We start from the raw sequence: 18,900 nt of genomic DNA on the forward strand, positions 1-18,900 counted from the left end.
AAGAATCCATATATACCTGCTTGTAACACACTATAACAGTTTAATTAGATCTATGTTGTGTTGTTGTCAGAAATGCCTGTGGTAGTAACCTTTAAATTACAGCTGGTGGTCCATATCTTATGTAATAATTTTAAAGTGTAGCTGTGCAGCTTTATCTCACATTCTGCTGCAGTGTGCAGCGTGTCTGCAAGTGTTATCAAACTATCAATGTTCTATCACTGCATGCAGCATAAATATAATTTTCAATAATTTGTGCACAAATAACATTAAATTAGACTGACATCAATGGGAATTTTTAAGATAAAGGGATTTATTAAGAACATTATTAAGGACATTAAACATATTAGCTTGATCTGTATATAAAATAAATGCAAACCAGCAATTTGTGTCTTTGCTAAGGAATGCTAAGATTTGATAAAAAAAAAAGTTCTTCTAAACCTCTACAGTGCTATAGAGATTTAAATGATAACGCTAACATTGAGAACACAAGAAAAAGTGATGTTTTAATTAAGAAACATATAAACATATAAGCTGTGTGATTGCTCTCAGAAATACACTAAAAACAAACAGAAAAAAACAATTGTTCTGGGAAATTATCGTTGGTTAGATCAATGGCAGTACAAACAATTAACGCACACATAAAAACAGCATAAGCAATATAGAACAGTTCCTTTAGGAATCCATTCATTTGTTTAAAGACTTGTGAGCAACACTGAGTTGGATCTTCTTCAGATAAAAAATACATGCCAGAGTTATCTGCTGAAGAAATTACATTTTATAATGCAGGTAGTTTTCTCAAAAAAACCCCCCCATCTTTCTTTGCTGCACTGTTTATCTGCTGATTCAGATATAACTGTACTAATCTAAAACCAACCAATGCATCAGCAGAGATGATTTATTTGTCATGATCTAGTTTCAGTAAGTTTTTGTTTGCAACAAAGCCTTATTTACACTGGAGAACTTTTTCACTTTACCAAAAATTTAGATATAAAAGTTCCAATGAACTACAGATTTTTTTCTTTTTGTTTGATTCGCTAAACGCCTAAGCTACAAAACCACCTGTTCCTCTTTACAAACACTTACCTTTAATTGTAATATAACAGTGCCCTTTGGGCTGTTCTCCGGTAGATTGACATTGTAAGTTTGTTGGGTGAATATTGGGCTGTTGTCGTCTATATCCAGAACGGTGACACGAAGTGTTAATCTGGATCGCCGTGGATTCTCTGCACCATCCCAGGCTTCAACCGTGAGATAGTAATGGCCTTTAACCTTCAGGAGAACACAGATTCAAAATTTAGCATTAACAAAGCTACAAACAAGAATTACTTTCTCACAGCTTTCTTCCACCAACCACCCAAATTACAGTTTGCATTCATGTCAACCAGATTTTAATTCTGAGCTGCTGGATATGTCACCACTATATTGTTTGACAGTACTGTGCAAAACTCTTCAACCACTCCTCTTTTCTTTAAATTTTGCTTTTAAAGGGCAATGGTTCTGAGCAATAGTTCTCTAGCAACAGTTCAGAAAGGTGGTTTTTTTTGGCTTCTTTTGCACACATTTTAAGTCCGTTTGTTATAGACCTATATTAGCATAAAAGCAGCACCTAACTACTGGAATGATCCATTGTAGTGTCTAGACATAACTTCTCTTTATGCACTTTATTATTAGGAACAAAAACCGTTTTTCTACAACAAATGCCAACAAAACACAGTTTGAAAGGCAAAATATTTTATTTTTGCACAAAGAAGATGATTCATAACAAAATATTTGCTGAAAACATGTCATATCTTGCTATGATGTGCAGTGTGTCCTTAAAAAATTTGAGCCAACTAGACAACTGGAGAACAAAAGAACAAGTATTAGCCCTGAATGGCAAGTCTCCAGCATATGAATAGTTTCTGAAAGTCATGTCGTTAAGAAATGGGGAAAACAAAAATCCAGCAAGAAACTGGCCCAGGATCCAAGAGAAGCTGCTGGCCCTTCAGTTGATCTGGATAGGTTTATCTTTACTGCACTGACAGTTTATTCAGCCCCGCAGTTCATCTTTCATTCCAAGGGAATGTTAATGCCAGATTTTGACAAAACTCCTCCAACATCATCAAAAGATCAAATTTAAGAGAATGGGACATATAGAAGGATTTGCAAACCAAAAACACACTTCTTTCAGCCATTCCTGTTTGTGGAGTTACGTCATAAAAATACTATTACCGTTTACAGTTGTCTGCTTTGCCTTAAACTAATTAGGAACAGAATCTGTAGCTTCGTCTCACCTCTCTGTCCAGTGGCACTGCAGTTGTAATGGTTCCAGTGGCATTGATGGAAAACAGCCCCTGGTGGTTGACGAGCCGATAATGGACCTGACCGTTTGCCCCCAGATCTGGATCTGTAGCCTAAACCAGACAGAACAAAAAGCACAGGCACACACATAATAAGAAAAGGGAATTCAAGGGTTTAATCAGCTGTTTTGAAATGCAAGCAGCACTTCAGGCTGCCTTTGAGGTGAGTCATTCTTTGAATAAAAAGTCCTCTCATATTAAACAAAGTACATGTGTAAATCAATGATGTACAACTCTTAACATTTTTTTTCCAATCTTGTTAACAACTGCATGGTTTCTCTTTTGAAATTAGGAAAGATACTGGGTGGGTAAGGGGGTGAATCAATGTATGTGTGAGAAGGACAGATAGCTGTGAATGATGAGAATTATTAACAGCATTTCCTGCCGTACAGTTTCATAAGGGGCCTTATGTATTTGCAGACTTTTTGACAACTTTGACAACAATTGAAAGCGGGTCAGAGTTACATGAAATCATCTGTCCTGCCATATTGTCTGAGCTAAACTTTATTCAACATTCTTTTAGCTATTGCTCCTATACAAAAATCCAAAGTTTTTTGGGTTTGATTTGGCAAGGGTGTCGAGACAAACTTGAGGGCTCTGCTCTCTTTTCCCACTTATTGCAACTTGTCCAAAGGTGTTAAAGTTACTTCCCACCAGCAATTCTTAAACTTTTCCAGAGTTAATGAGACAGTGGTTTCAATTTTCACTTGGAAAAAGTAGATCACTGTCTTCTTCCCTTTGTTGCATCGCTTTTATCTCTGCATCTGTTCTCCAGTCAAACCCTTCTCCACATCATCTCTTTCAACTACTAAAAAGTAGTGAGAAGGTGACAAATTGCAAGCTGCTGTTCCTTTCACCCTGTCTAAATGTTCATCTTGTCCAATCAGCATTCTCACTACATTAAAATAGATGAGGCCAGAGCAGGGGAGAGGAGAACAGAGGAAACATTAACACGACGCACGTGTGTGTATTTGTGTGTGCGGGCCTAGGGTTTGCTTACATTGCTGTTTCATACAAGTTCCCAGAAGTGAAATATAATTTGAGAGTCAGTGGCAAGTGTTAAAAATAATTGCTTCACACCTGTTCTGAACAATAAGAAAACTGTGAGTTCACATACTATGTCTATGGCATAGTATGGCAAGTTTTGCTCAGATAATTAGCAATCTGTTTATACAGCATTACTAAACAACCTTAAACAACTGTTCATTAACCTGGTGTGTTAAATGTTTATAGTAATAAACTGTGATCCCATGCCTTCGAATTTCACATTTTAGAACTAAAAATGACCTGTAAACACCACAGTTGCAATAATCTATATAGCTTTGGGGCTAAATTCAAATGTTAATGTCTCCCGAGCAACTAAAGACTGCAAATTTTCATGGAAGTAACTGGTACGTGCTTGATAAAAAGTATTTACAAAAAATATATGCTGCTGCACCCAAAACCTTCTTGCATTTGATCACTTGTGGATTGCAGCAGTTGCCCATTGTTTGCATGGAAGTTGCCAAATTGTCTGCAAACAGTTGACATCTACTCTCTGAGTTGTTGTGAAGCTGTGAAAATTGCAACATAAATCAAAACAGGAGACCATTTGGCTTAAAAGAAAAAGTTGCGCTTTTTCAAACATTTTGGCTGAAGCAGTACGACAAAACGTTTACTCATACTTTTACATTCTCTGTTTCCGTTTTGCAAAAATAGAGAATGTTCCATTTCTGCCATCTGCTAGTGACCAAGGCAATCACAAGGAGATGTTTCTTGTGCAGCATCAAATCAAATCAAATCAAATCAAATCACTTTTTATTGTCACATCACATGTGCAGGCACACTGGCACAGCACATGCGAGTGAAATTCTTGTGTGCGAGCCCCACAAGCAACAGAGATGTGCAAACACAACAACACAAACGAGCAAAATACAAGAATGGCCAACCTGAAACTAATAAATATATGTACAGTATATAATAGTGTATGCATTTCTGGATGTGTATACTAAATATTTTCCTACGTGTGTGTGTGTGTGTGTGTGTGTGTGTGTGTGTGTGTGTATACACATTTTTACAAATTAAATAGTAAAAAAATAAAATAAAATAATAATAATAATAATAAAATATATAAAATATACAGAGTTGAATATGTGCAAAACAAGTGGCATTTATATACAGTATGGAGTGCATAATGTTGAAGTTCCAGTAGTGAAGCTGAGGTGTCTATGACGTGTTCAGCAGTCTGATGGCCTGATGGAAGAAGCTGTCTCTCAGTCTGCTGGTACGGGACCGGATGCTGCAGAACCTCCTTCCTGATGGAAGCAGTCTGAACAGTTTATGGCTGGGGTGACTGGAGTCCTTGATGATCCTCCCCGCTTTCCTCAGGCACCGCTTCCTGTAGATGTCTTGGAGGGAGGGAAGCTCACCTCCAATTATCCGTTCAGAGCACCGCACTACTCGCTGGAGAGCTTTGCAGTTGTAGGCGGTGCTGTTGCCATACCAGGTGGTGATGCATCCAGTGAGGATGCTCTCAATGGCACAGCGATAGAAGGTCCTGAGGATGCGGGGGCTCATGCCGAATCTTTTCAGTCTCCTGAGAAAGAAGAGGCGCTGCTGCGCCTTCTTCACTGTTTTGTTTGTGTGTACTGACCACGTAAGATCCTCAGCCAGGTGTACGCCAAGGAACCGGAAGCTGCTCACTCTCTCCACAGCAGCGCCGTTGATGGTGATGGGGGTGTGTACTTCTCTGCACCTCCGGAAGTCCACTATCAACTCCTTTGTCTTTGCGACGTTGAGGGTGAGATGGTTGTCTTGACACCAGTGGGTCAGGGTGCTGACCTCCTCCCTGTAAGCCGTCTCATCACCGTTGGTGATAAGACCCACCACTGTAGTGTCGTCCGCAAACTTCACAATGATGTTGGAGCTGTTAGTGGCTGTGCAGTCGTAGGTGTAGAGTGAGTACAGGAGAGGGCTCAGTACACACCCCTGTGGAGCACCAGTGTTCAGTGTGATGGGGGATGAGGTGATGCTGCCCAGTCTGACCACCTGGCGTCTGTCAGACAGGAAGCTAAGGATCCAGCTGCAGAGGGAGCTGCTCAGTCCTAGATCCTGCAGTTTCCTGTCCAGCTTCGAGGGAACGATGGTATTGAATGCTGAGCTGTAATCTACAAACAGCATCCTCACATACGTGTCTCTCTTCTCCAGGTGTGACAGGGCAGTGTGTAGTGTCAGGGCTATGGCATCATCAGTGGACCTGTTGTGGCGGTATGCAAACTGTAGAGGGTCCAGTGAGTCGGGTAGTGCAGAGCAGATGAAGTCCCTGACCAGCTTCTCGAAGCATTTGCTTACGATGGGGGTCAGGGCTACAGGTCGCCAGTCGTTCAATGAGGAGATGGTGGAGGATTTGGGTACAGGGACGATGGTGGCCATTTTGAAGCAGGCTGGGACTACAGACAGAGAGAGGGAAAGGTTGAAGATGTGCGTGAACACTCCAGCCAGCTGAGCCGCGCATGACCTGAGGACGCGGCCGGGAATCCCGTCCGGACCAGTAGCTTTGCGTGCGTTCACCTTCCTGAAGCACCTCCGCACATCCTCCTCAGACACAGTGTGCGCACTGACGTCATCCGCGGTGCGCACACTGTCCGGTCTCATGGTGTTCGCTGTGTCGAATCTAGCGTAGAATACGTTTAGATCCTCACACAGAGAGGCCGTGGTCTGCGGTGTGCTGGTTTTCCCTCTAAAGTCTGTGATCGTGTTTAGTCCCTGCCACGTACTCACGTTTGGCTGCTTTGATCGTCTTCCGGAGTTGGTAATGTGCGTGTTTGTAGTCCGATGTGTTCGCGGAGGCAAAGGCGGTGTTCCGTGCCGCGCGAACATCTCCGTTAATCCAGGGTTTTTGATTTGGGAAGGATTTGACTGTTCTGGATGGGACGACATCTTCCACGCATTTCCTGATAAATCCACAGACTGAGTCTGTGTATTCATCAATGTCTCTGGCGGCCACGTGAAACATTTCCCAGTCCGCGTGATCAAAACAGTCCCGCAGCGCAGACTCCGATTGGTCCGTCCAACTTCAACCTAACGACCATCAGCCACTGCTTGTCAGTTGGGGAGTAGAGAATTTTTTCTAGCAACCAGTAAGCAAATTCCATGTGACTGAAGCCTTGTATGTGACAAAAGTTAAAGAGAAACTTACATCAACTCAGCAATTATAAATTACTAAAGAAACAAATGGACACGCAAAAACATAGTAACCAGAAGATGAGAAAAGACATTGAAAATAACGACTAAAACAAAAACACAGTATTACAGCATGATATACTCAGTGTTGGGGAGTAACGGAATACATGTACCGCCGTTACGTATTTAAAATACAAAATATGAGTAACTGTATTCCGTTACAGTTACCGTTTAAAAAGGTGGTACTCAGAATACAGTTACTTTGTTGAAATAAATGGATTACACTGCGGTACTTTCCTGTTTCATATTGTCGCGGGTCAGGACTGTTTGGGTTTTGTTTGACAGCTACGTTCTGCTGTTCCAGGCGGCAGCGTTACGGTTGCCATGGTTACAGGGTGACGCTCTCTCTCTCTCTGCGACTGTGTGTTTCCTGGGTGAGAGAGCGCCTTTTCGTTGTTGTTGTTGTTGTGCTAAGCTAACAGGCAGAATGCTACAAGCATAGCTCTAAAGAATGTAGCATCATGGGCAGTGTAGTCCGTGTTGCAGGGAGAATGGACTGCCATACACGTTATGGGTCTGTGAGCGCGAGGAGGGAGAAAAAGGGGAGTGGAAAGGTACGAGTTGTCATCGAGGAAAAACGGGAGCTGGAAGCATGTAAATATAATAATAACCACTTCAGCCAAGAAGAGTGCCCGACGAGCCCAGTTGTAAGTAAGCTATTAAGACTCGACTGTACACCGTGTTCGTGTTTTCCTCCGAAAACGGAACGTTGGAGCAGTCTTTCAACGCCTCTCTCTGTCTCTCGCAAGAAAAGTTGACCCACACAACAAAGTAAAGCTATTTTTCGGCTACGAGCCGACAGGGACCCCGCCGTATTAGTCAGAGGTCCCTTTACTACAGTTCAGAGTCGCGGACCTTCAGTAATAGTAATAAATCACACAGCAATAGTACATTCACGTTGTTGTAAAAAGCATGATAATATATTAAGTAATCCAAAGTATTCAGAATACGTTACTGTCATTGAGTAACGTAACGGAATACGTTACAGAATACATTTTGGGGCATGTATTCTGTATTCTGTAATGGAATACATTTTAAAAGTAACCTTCCCAACATTGGATATACTTAAGGTTAAAATAATGCAGCCATTTACTGAGATGGTAAATTTGTGGAAATTGATTTTTTTTAAAAACTGAGTTGCAGATGGTCAGGTTTTCAGCGCTACTAATGTGCCAAGGGTTTTCAAGTATGCAGTGATGAATGTGATCGTGAAGAGGTTTGCTAGAGGTCATGCTGACCTGTTGGAGCAGGTCAGAAAACTGAATGGAAAGTGAAGGGAACCTTTCAAGCAGTCCATGAATGCTAATTATCTAAGGGAGAGTTCTCTCCTCAGACAGAAACAGGTCATGGTCAGATCCCTTCTCAAGTCATAGTCTCTATTTATTTCACAGTAATTTGTAAAACGTTGTCCCCAATGACCATCTGAACTCCAGAATGAGCAAAAATTTACTTTCTGCTTGTTAATTCTCAAGGCCAACCTGAATTACTATATGTTTAAACATTAGCTTTAATTGAAATTTGGATTATGCACAGTCTCTTTTCCTGTGGTCCTTGTGTAATTACTTTGCAATCCATTCCATAGATTGGAAGTCCTGAATAAAGGTGCCAAGGGTGCACTGATCACAAGTACACCTCTTAGTAATTTGGTTTGAAGGTGGCGTTGTGATGCACTTTGAAGGTAAGGGTTAATAGACACTCACGGCTGTGGGCACACCTTATTCTTCTACCATCTGGCTTACAATTCCAGAAGGATTCCAGGGGCATATAAACATTCTTTTCTAGATGGCAGAACTAATAAATTTGAAGCCCTGTATGAAAGTCTGTTTATCAAAGGGTATTCTCAGGATGGCTGCTTTACTTATGGTTGTTGTTTACATGTTCAGTGTTGCTGATTTGATCCTATAGTCTAGCTCTGTCAGAACCAACTTTCTTCCAGAACTTCAATGGGCTCTTTGAGGGTAAAAATTTAGTAGTTTGTCAGATTCAATTTGGATAAATTCTCTTTCAATGAAGGTAATACCTTGACAACTATCGGCTATTAATAACTGTACTCTTAGATGAGGATAAAAAACTGACAAAATCAATTTGAGATCAAGGTAACACAAAAAGCAAAGTGTTTTTTGCCTACTTTGCAACAACACTGTGGAACAAGACTGTACAGTCATGCTAGCAAACTGACAGCACAGCAGTGCTTTGAGCATTATATATAGTGTATACAGAGTGTATGTCTCCATTGTAGTCAATGGGGACACATAGCATAGTCCCAAATCAGCCTTATGTTTTAACCAAAAAAGGAAGGGCATAAAGAGAAAACATGTCTGACAGAAAATCCCCTAGAAGACACTCACAAGGTGCAGATGGGGTATCTGTGTTACACAAATTCAACATGGATGGGAAAGTATCAGATGAAAAGGCTGATATGCTTAATTATGCATGATTTTAAGGATGTTAATGTATTCACGAATTACAGTAAGAGTAAGTCCTAACCTTAAAGCTCCCTTAAGTGATGGTAAGTGTACAGTGCCACATAAAAATCTCGAGCCACCCCTCACCTCTTTGTATTTTGCTGTGAAACTGGCAGAGGTTCAGCAATTTAATAAAATGTGCAAACAGAAGTAAAGATACGTTATATAAGGCAAAGCCAGAGGCTGTACAACTCTATCAAGCTTGAGAGTAAATATCTGGTATGACCACCTTTATTCTTCAGCACAGCCTGAACTCGATGACAAGCTTTCTTGTACTTTCTTTAAATAGTCTTCAGGAATAATTCTCCAGTCTTGAAGAACTTTCAAAGCTCTTCTCTGGATGCTGGCTGCCTTCTTTTCTGTTCTCTGTCGAGATGATCCCACACTGCTTTAATAACGCTGCGGTCTGCACTCTGGGGATACCTGTCCATGACTGATAGTGCTCCACTGTGTGTTTTCTATCCAGGTGTGCTTTTATGGCACTGGCAGTGTTTTGGGAGAATTGGCAAGATATTACTAATCATGGCATTGGATGTAGATCCAAATCTGACTGTACGTTTCTGCATTTATTTTGACAAGATCCCAAACACAAGAACTGAAATACAACAGCTGAATGCATGAAAAAGCCTCCACACAGTGTTTTTTCCTGACTCCTTCTGTACATACAGATGTACAGTGATGGCAATTCAACCTTAAATCAACCCTAAACTTCAAATCAATCACTCCACAAGATTGTATGTCATGCCAAGATATGCCAAGTTTTTGATAACACCTTGTTGGTGTAAAAATACTATTTTATGGCTGTCAGACTGTTAATCTTTCTCAATTTCTGTTTTTTCAGCCACAGAAACAAATTATATACATGTGTGTAAATGGCTGCTAGTAGTCAAGTGCCTCAAGGTACTGATTTAAAATTGGTTGTATGATTGTTTTATTTTTCTTTTCTGTTTTTTTTTTTCAGGCCTGCCACTTTTGTCTTTCCAATCTACCTAAAGATCCAATTTAAAATGAGCTCTTTTCGTTTGTTTCCTGTCATGTTTAGACACAACACTTTTAGATCCCTTGAGTTGGGTAACGTTTTAGAAAGTAATAGGTCAGTATTAAATGGATTTTTAAGAGGTTCTTCTGAAAATGGTCACGTACAATGACTGGACTGAAAATAAGTGAAAAAGCAGCAAATGTCCAAAGAAAACTCTGAAAGACCATCAGAAAAACTGGGGAACAGTTGCTCAAGAGCATATTAAAAATACAATAAACTCTCTTTGGAAGCTAATTATAAAGAAATAAGTGGTGGCTCAAGACCTTTGCATATTACTCTATGTTATATTATTTAATTGCAAAACATTTTTTTTTTTTTTAGAATTTCAGTGTCTATATAGCTGCTTTTTGAGTCTTATATAATCCACTGTTTCCAGATCCTAATGCACCCTCTCTTCCCTAAAGCAAGCCATCAACAAAGAACCTTTGAAGGTCAAAAACTATCCTGTACAGGTGCTGTGTGGTTACAAGTTATTGTGGCTACAGACAGGACTGCTGCCTGTAATGTGTCAGAGATGGCCTCATCTACATTAAAGTTAGTACTGTATTTTTTGGACTATAAGGCGCACCTAAAATCCTTCAATTTTCTCAAAAAACTGACAGTGCGCCTTCCAGTACCATCCAGTACGCCTTATGTATCAATTCTGGTTGTGCTTACTGACCTCGAACTGATTCTATGTGATACATGGCCCTGAAAAATCAGTCAAAATGTTTTAGTATGACTTTGGTAAGTTACGAAGCTGCACTGCTTGACGGATTGTAGGAGCATTACAGCTACTGTAGTCAGGAGCCTCGCAGAGTAATACGTCCTGTGCTTCAACATAATATTATGCTGTGTTTATAAGGATCCCAAAATGGCACCTGCTAAGAGACATGCTTGTAGGCCGAAATCGCCCAACTGTCTTTCAGTCTATTGGTCCCTGTGTGCTCACAATACTTATCAATACCTCACTGGTTTCTGGTCAGGTCCCTGTTTATTGTAAGAATGCTGTCATTCACCGACTGTTAAAAAAAAACCTAAGCTTGACGCTTCTCTTCTCAGTAGCTACAGACCGATTTCAAAATTACCGTTCATTGCTAAGATTTTGGAAAAGGTTGTGGCTAAGCAGCTTATAGCTGTTCTAGATGAATACAGCATTCTGGATAAATTCCAATCTGGCTTTCGTACAGCTCACTCTACTGAAACTACACTTCTTACAGTCTCCAATGACATTTTGATGAGTTGTGATGCAGGAGAATGCTCCGTTCTGTTGATGTTGGACCTGACCTCTGCCTTTGATACTGTGGACCATCATGTTCTGCTAGACAGGCTGAGACAGTGGGTGGGTATATCAGGGGCTGCTTTGGACTGGTTTTGTGCTGCCACTGCTGGGTGCAGTAGCTCCACCACCCCACTAGGGGGAGGAAGCGGGTTTGTGTACTCAAGTTTCTCTAGTAAATATAGGAAAAGTTCATGGAGTCTGGCCAAGTTGATACCAGCACACAAAATATTAGCTCTGAAGTTGGCTGTACTGGAGCATGAGAAATATATGCTTTTTTACTATTCTGCCCTCCCTGTACGTTGATGCCCAGTTTGGCAGATAGATAAACAGTGCCTTCATTAGGGAGACAAATAAACCCTGCAATGAGAACTGGAAGCCTTTGCCTCTCCTTTTGAAGAACTGTTTATCTATCTGCCAAACTGGGCATCAACGTACAGGGAGGGCAGAATAGGTTTGAATCCTATTTGCATGAATGATCCTTTCTGTGGCTATCTCTAAGTACAGTTCCTCTTCTACTTTTCTTGCCTATGGTGTGCCACAAGGTTCAGTTTTGGGGCCTTTATTGTTCTTGCTGTTTTTACTTCTTCTTCAGCACTTATTGAGCACTTTTAAGGACATTTTGTACCACTGCTATGCAGATGATATTCAGTTATATATCTCCTTTAAGCCCCAAGATGTTCCCAAGCTACAGATTTTGCATAAGTGCATAGACTCCATTAGAGGTTGGATGGCTGGAAACTTTCTTCAACTAAATGAGGAGAAGACTGAAGTCCTCGTTTGTGCTCCTGAAAAAATTGTACCTAGTGTTATGGAAAAACTTGGGTCCACTTGCTACATTTGCCAAACCTTCTATCAGGAACCTTGGTGTTACTATTGACTCAGCTCTGACTTTGGACGCTCATGTTAAATCTCTGGTCCGCTCCTGTTTTTATCACTTGAGAGACATTGCTAAACTGAGTCCATTGTATCGCGCTCCGAATTAGAAATTGTCATTCATGCATTTGTTTCATCTCGTCTGGATTATTGTAATTCTTTGTTTACTTGTTTATGTAAAGCCTCTTTGGAGCGTCTGCAAGTTGTTCAGAACGCTGCTGCAAAGCTTCTGACCAAGTCTTCCAAGTACTCCCAGCTGCACTGGCTCCCCGTTAAATTCAGAATCCACTTTAAGGTTTTGACCTTGACTTTCAGGGTTCTGCATGGACAAGCACCAACATATATCAGTGAACTTTTACATCCATACATGCCCAGCAGGTCCCTGAGGTCATGTGACCAGGGCTTGCTGGTTGTCCAACACACGAGGCTGAAAACAAAAGAGCTTTTGTAACTGTGCCCCCAGACTGTAGAACTCTCTCCCTTTGAGCCTGAGATCTGTGGACTCCATGGTCGCTTTTGAAAAACAGCTAAAAACTCATATTTTTAAACTTGCTTTTGGTTGATTTTTATTTTTATGTTTTAGGTTCTGTGAAGCAGAATATAAATAAAAATTGAAATTAACTTAAAAAGTGAGAGCATTTTTCTGTATTTTATGTGTTAAACTGAACAATGTTGAGCATTATTGTGAATGATTTGAATGAAGTTTGACTTTGACTTTATATCCACTTTAAAAGTACAGCTGGGTTGACAGCAATTATTGTGTGAAACCAGCAAATGGTTCTTGGGTTACAAAACCCCCCCAAACAGTGCAAGGCTGAAGGCAAATGTGTAAACCTTCCCTTTTTTAAAAGCTTAAAGACTTGCTAGAATAAAACAACCTGTAAAAAGCTAGAATTACAATTGAATAGTATTTAGTAATGATCTCTGAAAAAAATAGCCACTAAATCAAACAACAAACAGGGGCCATACATCTTTACTTAATGAGAGGAAAATCCTTATGTAAAGGCTTTAATTGCAATATTGTCAACATTGTCAGTTGAATAACTTCATCTAACCCCCATTACTCAAATCATATTTACCTTCTACCTCATTTGCTGTACTCCAGTCACTACTTGCTAATGCAGTGATCCATTTTTGTCTGTTTCCCCAATTTTGGATCATTAAAGTTTCATCGCATCTCACACAGCGACTATTAGAATTAATGAAAATTAGACTCCATCTTGTCAGTGTTATGAAGACTCAAAGAAAAACGAAGTCCTCTTGATGTGATTCGTATTCAGTGATTCATTACTATCTGGGGGTAAAACTGCTAGAAACTTAATAGAGCATCCACATATTGGATGATTATCCCATGTTGTTTGAAGAAAGGCATGAAAGAAGTGAGACATGGAAAATAAATGAGAGAGCGAAGGTAAAAAGGCGAGAATGTAGAAAAATGCAATTTTATAGCTTGAAAACGAGGAGACGTGGACAAAGTGTGTGTGCTTATTTTCTTTACTTACTTTTAGTGTGTGCAAATGAAGTAAATTGTTAGTCTTAAACATTTGGGGGAAATGTAGTGGAGAATTAGACAAACGACTAATACCACACAGTCATTTGTTAGCTGTAAAACCCACCAATTAGCTTAGCTTAGCAAAAAAAATGCAAGGATAATGAATGAGCCTGGCGCTATCCAAAAGTGACAAAATGTCTTTACTGTGTACAAGCACGGTTGTAGTGCTTATTAGGTCATTAACGAATGTAAGATTTATGTCACATTATGCCATAAACTAACAGTACTGATAATGATATGTAATGGTTAATCCAGCAGTATACACAAGGCCTTTAATTGAAATCAGCTCAGAAAAATTAGCTTAAATGCTTGAATGGTGTGCTTGATCAATTTCTCACTTGAGAAAAAATCAGTATACCGTCTTAAATTTAAATTTAAATTCTTAAATGATTAAAAACTAGGTCTGGGTATTGCAAAACTGGCTTAGGCTGTGGTGAATCGTATTGTTAATGTCACGGCTGGCAAGGCAGGCTATGTAGAGGTGCTACCCAAACGCAGGCACTGAGATAGATGCGAAGATTGAGCTTTATTTTGAGGTGAACAGGATGCAGGAGGAACCGAGAAGGGCATACAGAGAAACTAAGAGAAACCTAAACTGAGGAAACTAACAAAACTGACATGAAACTATCATACGGCGGAAACACGGGGAGACTCGGGGAGACAACACAGACAGACCAGCAACAAGCAAAAGGAAACACAGGGCTTATAATACACAACGGCGTAATCAAGGAATAGGAGGCAGGAGAGAAACACAGCTGGGAGAAATCAGAGCTGATGAGACAAGGGGAAGCAAAACCAGACACACTAACATAAGACACAGAACTTCACAATAAAACAGGAAACTCAACATGTCTGTGTAAAAATAAACTAAAGCAAACTAAAAACATAAATCCAGTTTGCTATTTGCCTAAAACATAACAATACATTTTTTTTAGATTTAAACAAGTTCTAAAACATTTGTTACTTTTATGACGCCTGTTAATCGCTGTGTCATATTGAGAGTATTTCTAAGTAAGCAGTTGTTGACTACATTAGGATTCTGTACTATAATAAAAAAGTAATTGTTTTTAAATTTATACGACAATGATTAAGAGCATTTAGTGTCCAAAATATTTTTGCTTCCATAAGAGTAAAATGGCAGTGGCATTAGATACTGACAGAATTGAAAATTGTTATACTTTTTATAATGGGTTAAACCCCTGTTTTTTTCTATTAAGTTAATCTGGCCAAAGCATCTTGGACATTGGCAAAGTGGTACCAGTCTTCTCCATCTGAAATGTATTTCCAAATAATTCTAAAAAGATAATTTTTTGTCAAGATTTTGTATACTCAGAGTCCTTGAGTGTTCTTGGAGACAAAGTTAGAGAAGCAAGGCTGAGTTGTGGGGTTTTTTTGGAGGGGAGGGGGTTCACACAGGACAAAGGATGTTGAACATTGAGCAGATAGACAGTAGGAGATGCAGAAGGTTTGTGTGAGAGAGGAGGATGCTAGGGGATAGGGGGAGATGGAGGCAGAAGATCTGCTGTGGCGACCAGGTGAAAGAAGAAGAAGAAGAAGGGCCCCTGACTGTCGCTATGTATTTTTGCATAAATTTGAAATGTAAAAAAAAAAAAACCAAACCGTTTGAGCTGTAATGATGTAAATCATTGGGGCTAACTGACAACATTTCCCCTAAAACTCACCTTTAAGTACAGTACAGTAAAGTTGTCACAACATTTTACACGCTGGATTGAATCATTTACATTGATTAATCACCTGATGTTAAACATGACTGCAGTTCCCAGAGTTGGTTGCTGCAGAAGGTTTGCGTATCCAAAATGAGCGTGACTTTCCACTCTGCTTTTATTCTGCCTCTTCTTTTGCTCTCTGTCCTCGTGTCTTATCCCTCCCTTGATGTCTTTCTCACAGTTATCTAAGCGTAATTACATTGCCAGACAGTTAAAAGCCACGACCACAATAGAATTAATGTCTCAGCTACCTTATGCAGGAAGCTTTTCAACAGAGACCGACTCCAGAAAAAAAAACACACCTTAAAGCCTGAAATATGAACTCTTATCTCTACATTCACAAGTTCTGCCTGTCATGTTCAGGTGCACAGGCTTCTTTTCTTTCAGTTCCCCCCCTTTTGTGTGTTTTTTTTTAATCCCATTCTCACCTCCGCCTCTAACTTAATTCCTAAAAGAAGTACCTGCAACTGAAACTCGATTACTGAGATATTATTAATCTGTCTCTGAGTGCATTTCTTTTATTTCAGGTATAATAACAGCATGTAGGTCTTTTCTAAGTAGGTTAGTTACTATACAGACAAGCCCTTGCTAGTCGTCTCATTACTACAATGTATTCTAGTGAGCTTTTGTGGAGTTGCTTCTTTTTCTGTTGTTTCTCGTCAGCTTTTTTGGCTATGAGGTGCCATATTAAACCAGAACTGATAGTTTTAAGGAGGTGTACACAGTCTAAAGGGATATCGATAATGTGTGGCCTACTTCCTAAAAGTTTACCCCTAAATGATGTTTTTCTTACCAATCAATTTAAAACAATTTACAATAAATGGCCGAGCCAGTTTCTGTGCGACACATTTCCACTGACAGTACACAGAAAGTTATCAGTCACACAGCGACAGGTAATCATGTAATGAACAGCCAACAGTGTAGCAGGTCATTTCACTGATGTATTCCCCTCTCTCAGGCTGAAGAGCTGAGAAAGACCTCCCAGGATGACTGCCTAACCCTGCAGTTGATGGATAGACCGAACTGTAAACTGATTAAGAGTTGATATGATGCATCTCACTATGAGGCTGTGTCTAACATTATGCGTTGCTGATAGAGCTGGAATATCAGACAATAAGCACTCAGGAAGGTGGTACTTTATTCTTCAAATCTACATCTCTTCTTATGTTTGTAGACAACTTGGCAAACATCTATTCCTGGTACTGGTACCGACAACTACATTCCTGGCATAGTGATGTCTCTATTTTGAATTGGGGAGGCACAGTGGTTAGTACTGTTACATCATAGCAGGGAGTTTCATACCTCCTTGCCTTGCTTTCAGGCTGGCTCCATGCTCCTTGCAACCCCAAGTAGGACAGGAATATTAAGAAAATGGATGGATAGATATGTTTAACTGTGGACCATGCAAAGTAAATTTGGGGAATTCAAGAAATGAAAATATGGTGCTAGAAGGAGTATGACAGACCTGCTTTAAAACAGCCTGCTTTAAAAGTGTGAGGTATTTGCTTCCATTTGCAACTATATAATGAAAATTCAGTTCATGTTGGGGCTTTTTAAAACAGCAACAAACTGAATTCACTCAATCTGTCCTTTTTCTAAGCAATTATTTAACCATATGTGTTAAATTCATGACAAACAGTTTAAGAACGAGGCTCTTAGCTCTGGCATCCCACATTTTATTCCCTACTGTGGTTCTCCCACTTCTTCCTGCCATCCAAGCATTTTCACATCTTCCCCTGTTCCCATTTACCTACTAGAATCAGCAAACCAAGGTCAGGTCTATTCATTCTTCCGGAAATCTTTTTAATGCTTACAGCTACGAACCCTGGTTTGGAATGTGGCCCAGAGTCGTGCCTTGATCAGCCCACTGAGGGATCACATAGTCTGTTTTGGTTTGGAATAGATCCAAGGGTCCTTGAAAGGGAGGAAGTTCAGGATTGGAATTCTTTCAAGTGCCCTCTCCACAGATTAGGGTGGGTTTTTGGATGCTGAATTTGGAACATGGCCAAAGATCTGAGTGAAAGTAAAAATCTGGAATGCTTGGAATGAGATATCCTCTTCGGGCATAAGGGTTGGAATTGTGCCCGATGGTCCAAATAAGAAACACTATTGAAGTTTTTAAGTTTGGAACTTGTTAAAGTATGACTTGTTCAAAGTCCCGGATAAGGGTGTACAAGGGCCATGTATTTATCTCAGGAGAAGTCCTTGTGTTGAAGCAAAGAAGCGTGATTAACATTTAGAACCTGCAAAGTGTCAGGCTATTCAAAGACCCCCTGACATCGCTGTATAAAGCTTATGAATTAAGCTTGGAGCAAATCCAAGCAAGCATGCAACCAAGTGAGCATCTTTAAAGATCAGAGCCTATCAAAGTGTCAGATTTACCCATGGCCCCTGTCTAGGGAATACATAAGTCCATTATTAGGTCTGGAACAAGTCCAGGAGTCTTTCTGCTAAGTGGAGACCAGAGTGCTGATACAGGTGAAAGCAAAGCTCGTCCTTTAAACCCAACTATTTATTTTCCTTTTTATTGTTGTTGAAGTTGTTGTTTTTGTAGATTTTCCACAGATTTAGAGATAATTTTCATGCCACTGCTTTAACATAAACACAGGAAAAATAAAGGGAATGTAACCAAGAATTCTCATCCAAGTTGAGTTCCAATAAAGAAACAAAAGAAACCCCGAACAAAAGAAAAACATAACCATTGTACTTTATTGGGACATGTTTAGTCTCAGTTTTATTTTTTCTTGTTGCAAAAGAAAGAAAGAAAATAAATACTGCAAGTTGGTTGAAACTTCATAAAGGTCTTAGTGCCATCGTTGGTGCTTTTACCTGATGGTTTGTGCATTTTTTTAAACAGGGAATATTTGGATTTACACACAGTTTGTATTCGTTCCCTATTTTCTGTAAGGTTTTGTGTACAGTAACAATCCTAATAGACACTACTCCACACACTTGCACCACAGGACATGCACGTATTTCCTTGTATCCCCTTCCACCTGCAATATGCACTCAAAGTCCTATGAGCATAATAACAATCCTAATTACAAAGCTACCACAGTTTAAGAAGTTACATTAGTGGTCTTTGGTCCCTGTTGTGAAAGATTATAAGAGCTAAATTCAATTAGAGCCTCTGTGAATCCGTGTGCGCGTGCATGTACTTATGCTGAGGGGACAATAATCTGTTTACACAGTCATATTGTGGGATCCTTCCGTCTTTCTGGGGACAAAAAAGCCAGCCTGCATGATGCAAATTAACACATTTTAAGATGAAACATGTGACAAACAGAAAGGTCAATGAATCTGCAGTTATAACTGAAGAAATGAGACGAAACATGGTTTAGATTCAGATATGATGATTTGTGTCACAATAACACGAGAGCTGTGCAACCAGTTCAAACACACTGGTGTGAGCCACTAGAGAAA

At 39.9% G+C, this 18,900-nt stretch overlaps 1 protein-coding gene across 2 annotated transcripts in view; it reads right to left on the reverse strand.

The window, feature by feature from the left end:
- The window catches only part of pcdh15b (protocadherin-related 15b), a 233,769-nt gene that overhangs the window by 86,819 nt on the left and 128,050 nt on the right, over nt 1-18,900 (reverse strand). For both annotated transcript variants that reach the window (XM_082545036.1, XM_082545037.1), the window contains 2 exons: nt 2,274-2,393; nt 1,084-1,269 (listed from right to left, as the gene is read on the reverse strand). In XM_082545036.1, the coding sequence (XP_082401162.1) occupies nt 1,084-1,269; nt 2,274-2,393 (306 nt within the window). The remainder of the gene's footprint in view (nt 1-1,083; nt 1,270-2,273; nt 2,394-18,900) is intronic.

Source organism: Aulonocara stuartgranti (assembly GCF_965226115.1).
Source record: "Aulonocara stuartgranti genome assembly, chromosome: 8".
Classification (NCBI taxonomy): domain Eukaryota; kingdom Metazoa; phylum Chordata; class Actinopteri; order Cichliformes; family Cichlidae; genus Aulonocara; species Aulonocara stuartgranti.